The sequence below is a fragment of the Capricornis sumatraensis genome, chromosome 5, assembly GCF_032405125.1.
Source record: "Capricornis sumatraensis isolate serow.1 chromosome 5, serow.2, whole genome shotgun sequence".
In the NCBI taxonomy this organism is placed as follows: domain Eukaryota; kingdom Metazoa; phylum Chordata; class Mammalia; order Artiodactyla; family Bovidae; genus Capricornis; species Capricornis sumatraensis.
Window position 1 is genome coordinate 64499048 of NC_091073.1, and position 16806 is coordinate 64515853.

Here is a 16806-nt window from a genome sequence, read left to right on the forward strand (position 1 = left end):
GTGAGGATCTCAGGTAAAACAAATAGCCCTCCTGGCTAGCCCAGTTTACAGAGGGCAGGCCAAAGGGGGAGGAGACAAATGTGTAAAAAAAGAAAGCCTAGAAGGATTGAAGCCTCTCTTCTCTTGTCTTTTGGGTTGACCCACCCTCTCGCCTTGAGAGTGTACTATCCTTTGTTTATCTGAATAAAACTGAGCTTAACAGGGATTCCTCCCTCGCTTCCAATTTTTGCTGTGGTGAGACAAAACTGAGAAAATTACACACTCCCCCAACAGAAGGCATCACCAACTCAATGGACATGAGTTTGACCAAGCTCTGGGAGTTGGTGATAGACAGGGAAGCCTGGCATGCTGCAGTCCATGGGGTTGCAAAGAGTCAGACATGACTGAGTGACTGAACTGAACTGAAATGAATAGTGAGAATGATAAGAAGTAGTTGGATTCAGGATATATTTTCACAGGATCCACTGAAAGACTAGATGTTTGCATACAGCATGAGATATGGAGAAGGGATCCAACTTGTTTTCCCCTACTTAGTATTATGGAGGTCTTCTTCTAAGTTAAAACATATACGTCTATTTGTTTTCAGTTAAGTCATAGATTTCCTGCATTGACAGGCACATTTTTTTAAGGACCAACATATAATAGAATTATAAATGTATACCAAGAAATGTATACCTTTAAAACTTGTTTTATTATTTCCAAATTGCACTCCAAAAAGCAGTACTAATAAAGCCTTTTAACAATGTTGACTTTCACCTTCATCATCAAGAGACTTTTATCAAACTTCAAAAAAGTCTTACAATAAAAACTTTTGTTATCTTATTTGCTTTTACTTGAATGCTAGTGGTGTTACCAAGTCCAAGCTTGCTCTGTTTGCTCCACTACAGGCCAATGAATCCAAGAGACTGAGATATTGGGGCAAGGCATACGACTTTATTCCTAAAGCTGGCTGAAGAAGAAGATGGCAGACTTATGTCTCAGAGTAACCATCTTGTTGGTGTCTGGATGCCAGATTCTTCTATAGAGTCAGAGAGAGAGAGAAGATATGAGGAACTAAAGTCGAAAGGCAGCCTACAGAGGGAGAGGGAGTGGGGAAGTAAAATGAAAGAGTCTTCAGTTTTCCAAAACATCTCCAGGATTGGAAGCAGCTTGTTAATCTCTTCTTTCTGTTGTAGCTTTCACAGGTGGACAGAGTCAGATTATCTCTCCATGAACTGAACAAAGGCACTTGTATTTACAGTCAGGCTGAGGGGCAGGCTGTTATGTGTGATTATAATATTATGTTTGTAGTCCTGGGGTCTGTAATGAAAGAACTAGCCCTCAAAGCATCATCTCTGGGCCCTGAGACAGTGGAAGGCATCATGGTTGTGACAATATGGATTGAAAAACTCCTCACTGATCTAAAGGTACAGCATAAATGAGTTCCCTGTGGAAAGGAGGAAATCAGCCTTTTCCTAACAGCCACAGAAATCTCCTGGATTCACTTAAGGAGGAAGAAAAGAGACCAAGTGAGACAACTGAGAGAAGAGCCCCTAGCTCCCAAGAACTTGATCAAAGCCTTGGAAGAGAAAAAGTCTCCCCCCAAAGAGTCTGGCAGTAGCCAGGATGTTGCCCAGGTCCCCAGGAGAGTGCCCTGGGGGGCCCTGCTCCACCAGAAAGCAAGTCTGCCACTGTGAGGGGCCACGCCCCAGCCAGGACTCTCTTTCCCAGAAGGAAAACCCAGAACCCACGGAGGATGAAAGGAGTGAGGAAAAGGGGAGCATGGAGGTTCTGGAAGGTTGTAAAGACTCTAGTAATGGAGCCCAGGACCACGAGGTTCCTGAGCCCTTCAGCAGCCCAGGGTCTGGAAAGGGAACCATCTCCAAGGAGTGGCTGGACGTCACTTTTTCAAGTATCTGATAAACGTTAAGAAGGAGGTAGATGACACCTTAGTTAAAATGCACTAGGTTGAGGGCCAGAACAGGGATTTGATGAACCAGCTTTGTACTTACATACATAACCAAATTTTCAAGCTTGTTGCTAGTTAACTCCAAAATTCTCGCACAGTTGGGAAAGTTCTATAAAGCAACTTGCTTTGAAGAGTGGCCTGGCAGGGTGGCAAGCTGAATTGCATCATTAGCCCACTAGTAACATTATGTGGAATAGTCTTAAGAAACTAACAAATGAGTCCATTTTTAAACACCTGACTCCTTTAAAAAAAAAAAATTACAGGGCATTGTAGTATGGTAGTTCAAAGAAAGAATTGTGGTGATCAGCATCAGCAAAATGCCATCAGTAAACTCATAAGGGATTTAAACCTGACTTAAGCTGATCACCTTTGGGGAAGGAAATGGCAACCCACTGCAGTATTCTTGCCTGGAGAATCCCATGGACAGAGGGACCTTGTGGGCTACAGTCCATGGAGTCGCAAGAGTCGGACACGACTGAGTGACTTTCACTACATAATAACAAAAGCAATGAAAACCAAGTGAAAGAAACAGTTTCAACATAAAGTCAGAATTGACTTCTCTACAACAGTGATAGTGAGCATATTTTCATGATAGTTGGCCAGTGTTTGATGAGGAATAGAATGACCCATAGGTTCAAAATACTTCCCCACAAAATACTTATAACAAAGAAAAAAGAACTTCACATTGAGGAAATCTGACACCACCTTCATTAAGTGATCAAAGTGAATATCATCAGTAATGGGACATATTAATGTTAAGGACAACCTCATGAGATATAATGAGAAAACATCACTTCTGTGATATTACCACCAAAGACAGGTAATCTGAATCTAATCTAGTCATCATCTTCAAATCCTAAAAGATGCTGCTGTGAAGGTGCTGCACTCAATACACCAGCAAATTTGGAAAATGCAGCAGTGGCCACAGGACTGGAAAAGGTCAGTTTTCATTCCAATCCCAAAAAAGGCAATGCCAACGAATGTTCAAAATACCACACAATTGCACTCATCACACATGCTAGCAAAGTAATGCTCAAAATTCTCCAAATCAGGATTCAACAGTATGTGAACCGTGAACTTTCAGATATTCTAGCTGAATTTAGAAAAGACAGAGGAACCAGAAAATAAATTGCCAACATCTGTGGGATTATTGAAAAAGCAAGAGAGTTTCAAAAAAACATCTACTTCTCCTTTATCAACTATGCCAAAGCCTTTGACTGTGCAGATCACAATAAACTGTGGAAAATTCTGAAAGAGATGGGACTATCAGACCACCTGGCCTGCCTCTTGAGAAACCTGTATGCAGGTCAAGAAGCAACAGTCAGAATTGGACATGGAAAAACAGAGTGGTTCCAAACAGGAAAAGTAGTATGTCAAGGCTGTATATAGTCACCCTGATTATTTAACTTATATGCAGAGAACATCATGAGAAATGCTGGGCTGGATAAAGCACAAGCTGGAATCAAGATTTCTGGGAGAAATATCAATAACCTCAGATATACAGATGACACCACCCTTATGGCAGAAAGCGAGGAAGAACTAAAGAGCTTCCTGATGAAAGTGAAAGAGGAAAGTGAAAAAGTTGGCTTAAAACTCAACATTCAGCAAACTAAGATCATGGCATCCAGTCCCATCAGTTCATGGTAAACAGATGGGGCAACAATGGAAACAGTGGCAGACTTTATTTTGGCGGGCTCTAAAATCACTGCAGATGGTGACTGCAGCCAGGAAATTAAAAGACACTTGCTCCTTGGAAGAAAAGTTATGACCAATGTAGACAGCTTATTAAAAAGCAGAGGCATTACTTTGCCAACAAAGGTCCGTCTAGTCAAAGCTATGGTTTTTCCAGTAGTCATGTATGGATGTGAGAGTTGGACTGTAAAGAAAGCTGAGCACCGAAGAACTGATCCTTTTGAACTGTGGTGTTAGAGAAGACTCTTGAGAGTCCCTTGGACTGCAAGGAGATCCAACCAGTCCATCCTAAAGGAGATCAGTCCTGATTATTCATTGGAAGGACTGATGCTGAAGCTGAAACTCCAATACTTTGGCCACCTGATGTGAAGAACTGACTCATTGGAAAAGACCCTGAATCTGGGAAAGATTGAGGGCAGGAGAAGGGGACGACAGAGGATGAAATGATTGGATGGCATCACCGACTTGATGGATATGAGTTTGAGTAAATTCCAGGAGTTGGTGATGAACAAGAAAGTCTGGCATGCTGCAGACCATGGGGTCACAAGAGTTGGACACGACTGAGTTGACTGAACTGAACTAAATCATGAGACAAATCTAAACTGAGGGGCAAACTACAAAAAAATTCTTGTTTGTGCTAAGTTCATGGAAGGCAAGGAAAGACTGAAGAACTGCTCCAGAGTGGAAGTGACTGAGGAAATATGATAATTAAATGGGATGTGTGGATTAGATTGTAATGAATAAATCAACATTAATTTCCTGATTTTGTATTAAGGTTGTAGAATGACTTATAGGAGACAAAAGTCTTACTTGTGGGAAATTCACACTAAAATATTAGGAAGATGGGGCATCAGGTCAGCAACTTATCCTGAAATGGTTCAGAAAAAGAAGCTATTTGTGTTCTATTTATAACTTTTGAGAATGCTTGAGATTATTAAAACAACACAAAATAAGTTTTCACGTCAGTAATCCTCATAAGCACTTCTCTTTCCTTGGTACCCAATGGACACCACACATTCAAACTTGGGCCAGAGAGGATAAAATTAATTTGCTTTCTCTTTCCTAGTTTTTTTTTTTGTTTTAATTTTTGGTTGATATAGGTTTCAGCCATTATAAATCATACAGCATAGAATTTGGAGAAATACTCCATCACACCATTTACAAGTTAGAAGAATAAAAGTTTCCCTGAGCTAATCAAAGGTTGTCATTGAAAGGGAAGATCAGTAAGATACCTTTCCTCATATGCTCCAGCCTTTTCAGGATTTAAGACGTAGGGAATTTTCCTGGAATCTTGTGTTAAAGATATTCAAATACTATGCAAATTGCAATGATTAAAAAACAATAATAGGTCACCTATATCTCTATCCTCTATAAAAACGACTGTGTATTTTACAAATTATTTGCAAGAATCAACAAAATCTGGGTTCAAAAATTAGTTGCAGCTACTATATGGTTGTGAGAGCTGGACTGTAAAGAAGGCAGAACACCAAAGAATTGATGCCTTTGAACAGTGATGCTGGAGAAGAGTTCTGAAAATCCCTTGGACAGCAAGGAGATCAAACCAGTCAATCTTAAAGGAGATCAACCCTGATTATTCACTGGAAGGACTGATGCTGAAGCTGAAGCTCCAGTATTTTGGTTATCTGATACAAACAGACAACTCATGGCAAAAGTCCCTGATTCTGGGAAAGATTGAGGGCAGAAGGAGAAGAGGGCATCAGAGGATGAAAGGGCTGGAGAGCATCACCGATGCAATGAGCATGAACTTGGGCAAACTCTGGGAGACAGTGAGGGACCCGGAGGCCTGGTGTGCTGAAGTCCATGGTGTGGCAGAGTCAGACACGACTGGGCAACTGAACAACAACAACAACTGTTATTGAAATAAAGCATGAAAATCTCTATGACCTAAGCCAAAATATTTGCTTTTAGTATTATTTTTGCTCTTATAGCTAAAGAGATATATTTTAATATCTTTTCAGTCTACTTCCCACAGGAAGTTACTCTGAAATATCCCTTTTAATAAAAAAAAAAAAACCTGAGAATCCAGCACAGTTTCAAAAGCCATATAACACTGTTATTATTTCATTTTGTTTTTTTTTCTCAACCCCACCCCTTTTTAAAAATAAACTTCAGACTCAAGTAACAAAGCTTTGAAAAGCAGATGCAAGTTGCTACTTTTGGCTGCCATCTAGTGTTAAAGAACATGTTTGTCTTTTCCTTTTGAAAAATTTTGTATATAGTATTTTCAAAATGACAGAAGTTAAAAGCTAATCCTATAATTAAAATTTTTTAAATAAAAGTTAAATATATTAAGGTATATAACATGAAATTTGATATACATATACATAGTGAAATGATTACTATAATCAAGCTAGTATTAATAGCATAGTTATCATGTTTTGTGTGTGACAAGTACACCTGAAATTTATACTCAGCATATTTCCACTGTTTAATACAGTATTAAGTATAGTCATCATACCTGTACCTTGGAACTCTAAACTTATTCATACTCACATAACTGCAAATATGTACCCTCTGACCAATATTTCTATTTTCCCCACCATCCTAGTCCCTGTAAACGTACACACATAAATGTATATGATACATCTTTATCCATTCATATGTTGATGGACACTTAGGTTGTTTTATATCTTGGCTGTCACTGAATAATGCTGCAATGAGCATGGGAGTACAAATACCTCTTTAAGATCTTGTTTTCAGTTTCTTTAGATATTAAAAATCAGTAATTAGATTGCTGCATCCAATAGTTCCATTTTCATTTTTGAGGATTCTGCATTCTATTTCCCATAGTGGATAGGTCAATTTACAATCCCTTCAACAATGCACAAGAGTTCTTTTTTTCTTGACATCCTTAACATTTGTTATTCTTTTTTTATGAAAGCCATTCTAACAATGTGCTGCTGCTGCTGCTGCTAAGTCGCTTCACTCGTGTCTGATTCTGTGCGACCCCATAGACGGCAGCCCACCAGGCTCCCCCGTCCCTGGGATTCTCCAGGCAAGAACACTGGAGTGGGTTGCCATTTCCTTCTCCAATGCATGAAAGTGAAAAGTGAAAGTGAACAATGTGAGGCAATATTTAATTATGGTTTTGGTTGCATTTCCCTGATAATTAGTGATGCTGAGAATTTTTCATATACTTGTTAGTCATTTGTATGTCTCCTTTGGAAAAATGTCTATTCACTTCGTCTATCCATTTTTTAATTGAATTGTTTGAGTTTTTGCTATTGAGCTGTGTGAGTACTTTGTTTTGGATATTAACCCCTTATTAGATATATGTAAATATATGCAAATATTTTCTTCATCCTGAAAGTTTTCATCTTATTGCTGGTTTCTTTCTCAGTACAGAAGCTTTCTGGTTTTGATGAAGTCCCACTTATTTATTTTTGTTTTTATTGCCTTTGCCTTTGGTGACAAATCCAAAAAAATCTTTGCCAAGACCTCTCTCAAGCGTCTTGCTCCTTATGTTTTCTTCTAGATGTTTTACAGTTTCAGATCTTGAATCCGTCTTTAATTCATTTTGAGTTTATTTTTGCATATGTACAATATAGGCGTCCCGTTTCATGCTTTTGCATTTGTTTTTTTCAGTTTTCCCAATAACATTTATTGAGGAGACTATTCTTTCTCCATTGTATATTCTTGGCACCTTGTCATGAAGTAATTGACTATATATGCACTGGTTTATTTGGGGGCTCTTCATTCTCCTCCATTGATCTATGTGTCTGTTTTTACATCCTTATTACAAAGGGCATACTTTTTGATTGCTATTTCTTTTACAATGTGTCTCATGTTGAAGCCTCCATCATGTACAGTTTGACACTGGGGCCCAACTTCTATCTCTGGAAGTTCCATTTGACATGTATATCCCTTCGGAAAATAGAACTTGCTCATTTTCCAGAGTTTTATTTTGGTAAATGCCTGGCATTCTGGTTCTGTCACAGAAATGGAATGATGGTCAGCCATGCCCAAGACCAAAATCCTTCTCAGGTTCCCTGGCCAAGGCCCGGTTTCTGGTATCTGTTGATGCTCTTTGGCCTTCTGAGATTTTGCAGCTTTACTCAAGTGAATCCATCATTGCCATGCCCCTTAGCATAAGGTTTTTTTGCTAACTGTTTTCAAAGTGCTTTAGTCAGCTACTATTCCAAGCAGGGGGCTTCCCTCATAGCTCAGCTGGAAAAGTAACCACCTGCAATGCAGGAAATCCCAGTTCAACTCCTGGGTCAGGAAGATATGCTGGAGAAGGAATAGGTAACCCACTCCAGTATTCTTGAGCTTCCCTTGTGGCTCAGCTAGTAAAGAATCTGCCGGCAATGCCAGAGACCTGGGTTCAGTCCCTGGGCTGGGAAGATCCCCTGGAGAAGGAAAAGGCTACCCATTCCAGTAAACTGGCCTGGAGAATCCCATGGACTCTATAGTCCATAGGGTCACAAATAGTGGGACACGACTGAGCGACTTTCACTTTCACTTTTCATTCCAAGCAAAGTTTCCTTGTTCCCGTCAGCCCCAGTAGGTATGAGAGTCCTTGGTCTATGCCTTATTTCATTAGAGGTTGAGTGGGCCAAATCTACCAAATCTAAGAAATGACAGTTTCGCAAACATTCACCTCATTGACCTCACACCCTCAAGAGCTGCTAATTGAAGAGGTTTTACCTGGGAGAAATATCAATAACCTCAGATATGCTGATGACACCACCCTTATGGCAGAAAGTGAAGAGGAACTAAAAAGCCTCTTGATGAAAGTGAAAGTGGGGAGTGAAAAAGTTGGCTTAAAGCTCAACATTCAGAAAACTAAGATCATGGCATCTGGTCCCATCACTTCATGGGAAATAGATGGGGAAACACTGGAAACAGTATCAGATTTTATTTTTGGGGCTCCAAAATCACTGCAGATGGTGACTGCAGCCATGAAATTAAAAGACACTTAATCCTTGGAAGAAAAGTTATGACCAACCTAGACAGCATATTCAAAAGCAGAAACATTACTTTGCCAACAAAGGTCCATCTAGTCAAGGCTGTGGTTTTTCCAGTGGTCATGTATAGATGCGAGAGTTGGACTGTGAAGAAAGCTGAGTGCCAAAGAATTGATGTTTTTGAACTGTGGTGTTGGAGAAGACTCTTGAGAGTCCCTTGGACTGCAAGGAAATCCAACCAGTCCATCCTAAAGGAGCTCAGTCCTGGGTGTTCTTTGGAAGGACTGATGCTAAAGCTGAAACTCCAGTACTTTGGTCACCTCATGAGAAGAGTTGATTCATTGGAAAAGACCCTGATGCTGGGAGGGACTGGGGACAGGAGGAGAAGGGGACGACAGAGGATGAGATGGCTGGATGGCATCACCGACTTGATGGACATGAGTTTGAGTGAACTCCAGGAGTTTGTGATGGACAGGGAGGCCTGGCGTGCTGCAGTTCATGGGGTCGCAAAAAGTCAGACACAACTGAGCAACTGAACTGAACTGAACTGCCTTCCAAAGAACTGCCATATTAATCTTGGACTGCAGCTTTAATGGCAGTCCCACTCAGATGGATTTGAGAAAGATTTGAAGATTTTCAGCACTTTTTGAATCAATTCAAACAAAATTCATTTCATTAAAAAAAAATTACCATTATCCATGGGTTCAAAATCTTAGATACTGATCATGAGCCAATCTGGAAGTTATGCAGTTCAGGGAAATGCCTTTGTCATATCAAAACAGAAAAAATACATATATATTCTTTTTGTATTCTCCTGGAAATTGTATTTACTTTTTTAATCACTACAGTAATAAAAAAAATAGTTTAGAATTGAATCACTCTGCACTTCCCTGGTGGTCCAGTGCTTAAGTCTGTGTTTCTACTGAAGAGGGCGTGGATTTGATCCCTGGTCCCCCTGGTTCTCTCAGTCAAGTCCAACTCTTTACAATACCGTGAACTGTAATCTGCCAGGCTCCTCTGTCCATGGGATTTTCCAGGCAAGAATACGGGAGTGGGTTGCCATTTCCTTCTCCAGGGGATCTTCCTGACCCAGAGATCAAACCTGGGTCTCCTGCATTGCAGGCAAGCTCTTTACCATCTGAGCCACCAGGAAAGGTCTTCCTCTGGTTGGGGAAGTTCCACATGCCACTTGATGTAGGAAGAAAAACACAATTGAATAACACTGAGGTTATTTCCAAAATATAAGAGTATTTTTCCAGTTCATAATGGCATAATTGTCAATGCTCCCTTTTAAACTTGGGCTTCCCTGGTGGCTCAGAGGTCAAAGCGTCTGCCTGCAATGCAGGAGACCTGGGTTCGATCCCTGAGTTGGGAAGATCCCCTGGAGAAGGAAATGGCAACCCACTCCAGTATTCTTGCCTGGAGAATCCCATGTACAGAGGAGCGTGGTGGACTACAGTCCACGGGGTCACAAAAAGTCGGACACGACTAAACGACTTCACTTTCACTTTTCTTTTAAACTGATGCTATTTGTGGTAGTTCAGTTCAGTCGCTCAGTCGTGTCCGACTCTTTGCGACCCCATGAATCACAGCACGCCAGGCCTCCCTGTCCATCACCAACTCCCATAGTTCACTCAGACTCATGTCCATCGAGTCAGTGATGCCATCCAGCCATCTTGTCCTCTGTCGTCCCCTTCTCCTCCTGCCCCCAATCCCTCCCAGCATCAGAGTCTTTTCCAATGAGTCAACTCTTCGCATGAGGTGACCAAAGTACTGGAGTTTCAGCTTTAGCGTCATCCTTCCAAAGAAATCCCAGGGCTGATCTCCTTCAGAATGGACTGGTTGGATCTCCTTGCAGTCCAAGGGACTCTCAAGAGTCTTGTCCAACACTACAGTTCAAAAGCATCAATTCTTTGGCGCTCAGCCTATTCTTGCAGACCCAATGTCTTAATTTTATTGCAAATATTTAGCAGTACTTTTACCATTCTAAAATAAAATTCACCGATAATACAACCCATAATACAATCCATATATATATATGTAACCCATATATATATATATATATAATGTTCTAAGTGTAACATAAATGAGCAATGAAAGAGAAAGTTATTTGCAATAAAAGATACGTATTTCAGTGTGTAAATGCTCAGACATGATCTCAAAGGAGACAAATTAGGCAGTCTGATGTTGGCACCTGTATTTAATATCTACCTGAATACAACTACAAATGTTGTTTATAGGTGTGTGTGTTGTATATTAATGTCATAGATGGTATTTCCATTGACAATATGATTTTCCAAAAGTATGAACAACTCTTGGTAAAGTTCTGAGGAAAACAGAATAAAACCTTTCCCTCAATATCCATGGTAGCTATGCTTCTGGAAATTTTGAAAAATGAACCTCATACCATACCACAAATACTATGTGTTTAAGTGAAGTGAATAAAACCTAAGTAACTGCTCCAATTATTATGATCATGTGTTTTATTTCATGAATGTCTTGAAGAACAATCTAGTACTGAGTAAGACCTGATAATTTTCTTTTTAATATTTCTTTCTTTGGCTGTATTGGGTCTTAGTTGTGGCATGTGGAATCTATCTTGGGCCCCCTGCATTGGGAGCATGGCATCTTAGCCACTGGACAACCAGGGTAGTCTTCACGGACTGGATAATTTTTAATTGTGTGCAAGACAAGGTGTGCAAGGCTGCACACCTTTATAATTTTTAATTGAGTGCAAGGCTAGCCTCTAATCCCAGTCATCAAATGCCAGTAGTACTCTTTTATAATTGTGATATCCAAAAGTAGCCTGAGAGGCCAATGCCACTCCTACTCCTGCATGAGATTCACTTTCAAAGCAGTTAGAGACAAAGAACCGACAAACTGAAATTTTTGTTTATTTTGTAAATATTAATGAATAAGATATTTTATATATTGCATTTCTATATTTGGGATAGCATTTCTTATAGGCCCATAAAGCAGGCTCTTTATTATAATATATGATAATACAGAAAAAAGCATAATTGCCTGACCTCAACATACCTAAAGACTGAAAGAAACTATAATATTAATACAATCTACAAGCTAACAAGACATTATGATAGTAAGACTTGGATATACAAGGAGAGAAACAATGTAATTCTCATAAATAATTTTTTAATTTTTTAAATAATTATAACTTAGAAAGAAAAAAAAAGGTGGATAAGAGAAAAAGTGAAACAGGAAAAAAAATTGAATAAGTCATCTGTGCAGTATGTTGTCACTTTTCTTCCTCAAAATTAATTTCTATGACTCAGCAGTTTCAGTAATCATAAACCTCACAAGGATATCTCTTATTCATTTGATGAATTTGTGGATGCAGAGGGTATAACAAATAAAGAAAAATCTTTAAATCCTAAACATTTACCTTGCTGGGAGAAGAAAAAAATTAATTCACTCATTTCTTCTCTTCCTACCAAGAATCACTTCAGATTTTGAAGGATCAAATAGGAAACAGGATCAGTTCTTTGCTAAGTTGCAAGACTGTGAAACTTTGAGGGAAATAGTAGAAATGTGAGCATGAGGGGAAAAATCCATAGTCGTATGTTTCAATTTAGCAGTCTAATCTCATAGTCTAGCTTAATGGTTTTTCTATGTATTTCTCAGAAGTTCTTTTTTTTAGGATATTGTTTTCATTTATTTAAAGACACATAACTAAGGGAGGAAGGGAACTCTAAAATTTCAGTATAACTTTCTGTCTCCAAGGAAAATCTAAATTGTGGCCCAAGACAACTAGAAATCCTTCAAAAAACAGAAAGGGGGGAGATTTAATCACTTCTCTTGGGAACTAACTTTTATGCCTAGCAACATATTGGTCAGGGTTATTCTCTAAGTTACAAATTCACCATTATTTAGATATATTCAATAAGTTTTTAAATGATTTTTGGAGATATTGAGGAAAGTGATCTCATTCTTACAACTTATCTTTCAAAAGACAAATCTAGGTACCTTGTTTAGTCACAAAGAGTTCTGTTTCTCTTGATGTCTAGGTTAGTGACTTCTCATCAGAGTTTTGATAATCTAAAAAAGTTTTTTTGTTTTTTTTAATACTATTCTCCCCCCTCATCTGTGTGTGTGTGTGTGTGTGTGTGTGTGTGTGTGTGTGTGAGGGTGTGAGTTGAATGGTCATCTCATCTGGTTAGCCAAGTGAAGTTTGTTGTCTTTGATGTAGAATCATGACTAGGATTAATTTACCTAAGTTTTGGAGAAGGCAATGGCACCCCACTCCAGTACTCTTGCCTGGAAAATCCCATGGACGGAGGAGCCTGGTAGGCTGCAGTCCATGGGGTCGTGAAGAGTCGGACCAACTGAGCGACTTCACTTTGACTTTTCACTTTCATGCATTGGAGAAGGAAATAGCAACCTACTCCAGTATTCTTGCCTAGAGAATCCCAGGGACGGGGGAGCCTGGTGGGCTGCCGTCTATGGGGTCGCACAGAGTCAGACATGACTGAAGCGACTTAGCAGCAGCAGCAGCAAAGGGAATGAAAAGAATTAGAGGGCTGAGTCCAGTTCAAAACCTAAGGAAAGGCCATGTTTCAAACTGAGGAAATTAAAATAAGGTAAAACTCAGAAACCACTGGGCCCATAGTACCTGGATGGGCCAAGTAGACATTTTATATTGGAAAATAATGCAGTATTGCAACTCCAGGTAGATTGAACATCACTAGTCTTTGTATAAGTATCATTGAGAGATGATAAGAACTAAACAAAGGCTGAAATGAATGCTCTGACATTTTACAGTCCTTTTGTTTGGTTGCATCAAGACATGGTTTTAATCGAGTAATGAAATAGCCATTCCTGTTTTTACTGTCAATATTAAGGAGGTAATGTTGAATACTGTAGTCTGTGGCTAACGGCATAGAAGACAATTCCATAGGTCAATTATCTTTTGTCTAAACCAGTGGCTTCCCCCAAGAACAAAAAGCAGCAAATCAAAGCAGCTAATTGCTGTTATACTCAAGAAGATTTCATTATAAAATGCAACATTGTAGTTACAGTCTCTTGCCACAGTGTACAGGTAATAAATCCGAAAGCACTGGTAGGGAAGGAAGCAAATAAGGATGACTCCTATAAAAAGCAGATTTTTCAACTGAGCCCAGAACTCTTGATGGGATAGTAAGGAGTGTCCAAGCTTCCGTGCCATCAACACAATGATGATGATCTGGAGGACCAAGAGAATCACTGCGATGACTATGACAATAGCGACTATCATATAATTGATGACTTGCACATATGCATGAGTAAGTTCCTTGTGGAATTTGAAACAGTGGTGGCTGTCGTAGCCCTCACGAATTCCATACTGAGAAACAACCAAGGGTACCACAATGATAATCACCAGTAGCCACACGGCAGTACTGGCAGCCACAGCATGTAGTTTTCTGTAGAATTCCACTTTGTCCTTGTGCTTGAAGAAAATGAGGTATCTGATGACTAGAATCACCATGTAGAACAGGAATGTGAGGTACATGTGGATGTGCAGCATGGCACTCACGAATCTGCAGAAGGACAACCCAAATGTCCAAGTGTGCTTGATGAGGTAGGTCAAGCGAAAAGGCACTGTGAGCAGAAAAACACTGTGGACCACCACCAGGTTAATGACTGCTGTGGTGGTCACAGACCGGGTGTTCATTTTCACAAGCAGGAACAAAATGGAGATGATGCCCATCAGCCCTCCAATAAGCACTACAAAGTAGAGCCTGGTTAAATGGGGTGTCAATATAGGGTCATCGCAGGTGGAAGTATTGTGGGCAGCCATGCTTCAGAAGTCACCTGGAAGAGATAAAGCACCCGTGTAACTAACAAGCTTCCAGAATTTCGTTCATATTTTGTTTCCATTAAACTGGCAGGGTGACTTTGTCATTTTTCTGTTTACATGATGTAAACCTTATATGCCTTAAGAATGAGAACTATTGTCATAGGCATTTCTGGGTACTCTACACTGAAAACACAGTAAGTCATTGATTCTTGACCTTTAATAGGTTAAAGACCACTTCAAGAGGCCCTCAGAGATACATGTATATCTACATAGTCAAAACTATTTGCATAAAGCTTGAGTTCAGACCGTTTGAAGTTGACACATAGATACTGGTATTGCAGTAACAACTGGGGGAGGGGGGCGGGTAATATCCTAAGATGGACAGAAAGCAAAGTGGATGCATTAAGTACACAAAATGTTTTTTTCCTTTAAGTATCATTTAATTCTCTAATTCCTTCCAACTCATCAGCAAGTGATTCAAGAATATTTATACTTTATTTTTTAAAAGATATTATTTGTTTGGCAAAAAGGAAAAAGACTAAATCAAGGTAGCAGCAAGAAATAGGAGGAGTTATCTGAATTTCTCATCACAGTTACATAATCGTCTAACAGTGAGTGCTTGACTAAGATCTTATCATGGGCCCCCCTGAGACCATAGCATGTCTCCCAATTTTCCTATCAGTTCAGTTCAGTTAAGTTGCTCGGTCGAGTCTGACTCTTTGAGATTCCATGAATCTCAGCACGACAGGCCTCCCTGTCCATCACCAACTCTCGGAGTTCACTCAGACTCACGTCCATCAAGTCAGTGATGCCATCCAGCATCTCATCCTCTGTCATCCCCTTCTCCACCTGCCCCCAATCCCTCCCAGCATCAGAATCTTTTCCAATGAGTCAACTCCTTGCATGAAGTGGCCAAAGTACTGGAGTTTCAGCTTTAACATCATTCCTTCCAAAGAATACCCAGGACCGAGCTCCTTTAGCATGGACTGGTAGGATCTCCTTGCAGTCCAAGGGACTCTCAAAAGTCTTCTCCAACACCACAGTTCAAAAGCATCAATTCTTTGGCACTCAGCTTTCTTCACAGTCCAACTCACACATCCATACATGACCACTGGAAAAACCATAGTCTTGACTAGACGGACCTTTGTTGGCAAAGTAATGTCTCTGCTTTTGAACATGCTATCTAGGTTGGTCATAACTTTCCTTCCAAGGAGTAACCGTCTTTTAATTTCATGGTTGCGATCACTATCTACAGTGATTTTGGAGCCAAAAAAATAAAGTCTGACATTGTTTTCACTGTTTCCCCATCTATTTGCCATGAAGTGATGGGACCAGATGCCATGATCTTAGTTTTCTGAATGTTGAGCTTTAAGCCAACTTTTTCCACTCTCCTCTTTCACTTTCATCAAGAGGCTCTTTAGTTCCTCTTCACTTTCTGCCGTAAGGGTGGTGTCATCCGCATATCTGAGGTTATTGATATTTCTCCTGGCAATCTTGATTCCAGCTTGTGCTTCTTCCAGCCCAGAGTTTCTCATGATGTACTCTGCATATAAGTTAAATTAGTAGGGTGACAATATACAGCCTTGGCGTACTCCTTTTCCTATTTGGAACCAGTCTGTTGTTGTGTGTCTAGTTCTAACTGTTGCTTCCTGACCTGCATACAGGTTTCTCAAGAGGCAGGTCAGGTGGTTGGATGTTCCCATCTCTTTCAGAATTTTCCACAGTTTATTGTGATCCACACAGTCAAAGGCTTTGGCATAGTCAATAAAGAAGAAATAGATGTTTTTCTGGAATTCTCTTGCTTTTTCCATGATCCAGCGGATGATGGCAATTTGATCTCTGGTTCCTCTGCCTTTTTTAAAACCAACTTCAACATCAGGAAGTTCACGGTTCATGTATTGCTGAAGCCTGGCTTGGAGAATTTTGAGCATTACTTTACTAGCATGTGAGATGAGTGCAATTGTGAAGCAGTTTGAGCATTCTTTGGCATTGCCTTTCTTTGGGATTGGAATGAAAACTGACCTTTTCTAGTCCTGTGGCCACTGCTGAGTTTTCCAAATTTGCTGGCATATTGAGTGTAGCACTTTCACAGAATCATCTTTCAGGATTTGAAATAGATCAACTGGAATTCCATCATCTCCACTAGCTTTGTTCATAGCAATGCTTTCTAAGGCCCACTTGACTTCACATTCCAGGATGTCTGGCTCTAGGTGAATGATCACACCATTGTGATTATCTGGGTTGTGAAATTTTTTTCTGTACCGTTCTTCTGTGTATTCTTGCCACCTCTGCTTAATATCTTCTGCTTCTGTTAGGTCCATACCATTTCTGTCCTTTTTCGAGCACATATTAGCATGAAATGTTTTCTTGGTATCTCTAATTTTCTTGAAGAGATCTCTGGCCTTTCCCATTCTGTTGTATTCCTCTATTTCTTTGCATTGATC

At 39.9% G+C, this 16806-nt stretch overlaps 1 protein-coding gene across 1 annotated transcript; it reads right to left on the minus strand.

Moving 5' to 3' along the window:
- Positions 1-13456: 13456 nt before the first annotated feature.
- Positions 13457-14362, minus strand: GPR141 (G protein-coupled receptor 141). Its single transcript, XM_068972368.1, has one exon. The coding sequence runs from the start codon at positions 14360-14362 to the stop codon at positions 13457-13459; it is 906 nt and encodes a 301-aa protein (XP_068828469.1).
- Between the last annotated feature and the right edge of the window lie 2444 nt (positions 14363-16806).

What these genes read in the sequence shown, in the direction of transcription:
- GPR141 (XM_068972368.1), bottom strand. Translation starts at nt 14,362, where the DNA reads ATGGCTGCCCACAATACTTCCACCTGCGATGACCCTATATTGACACCC.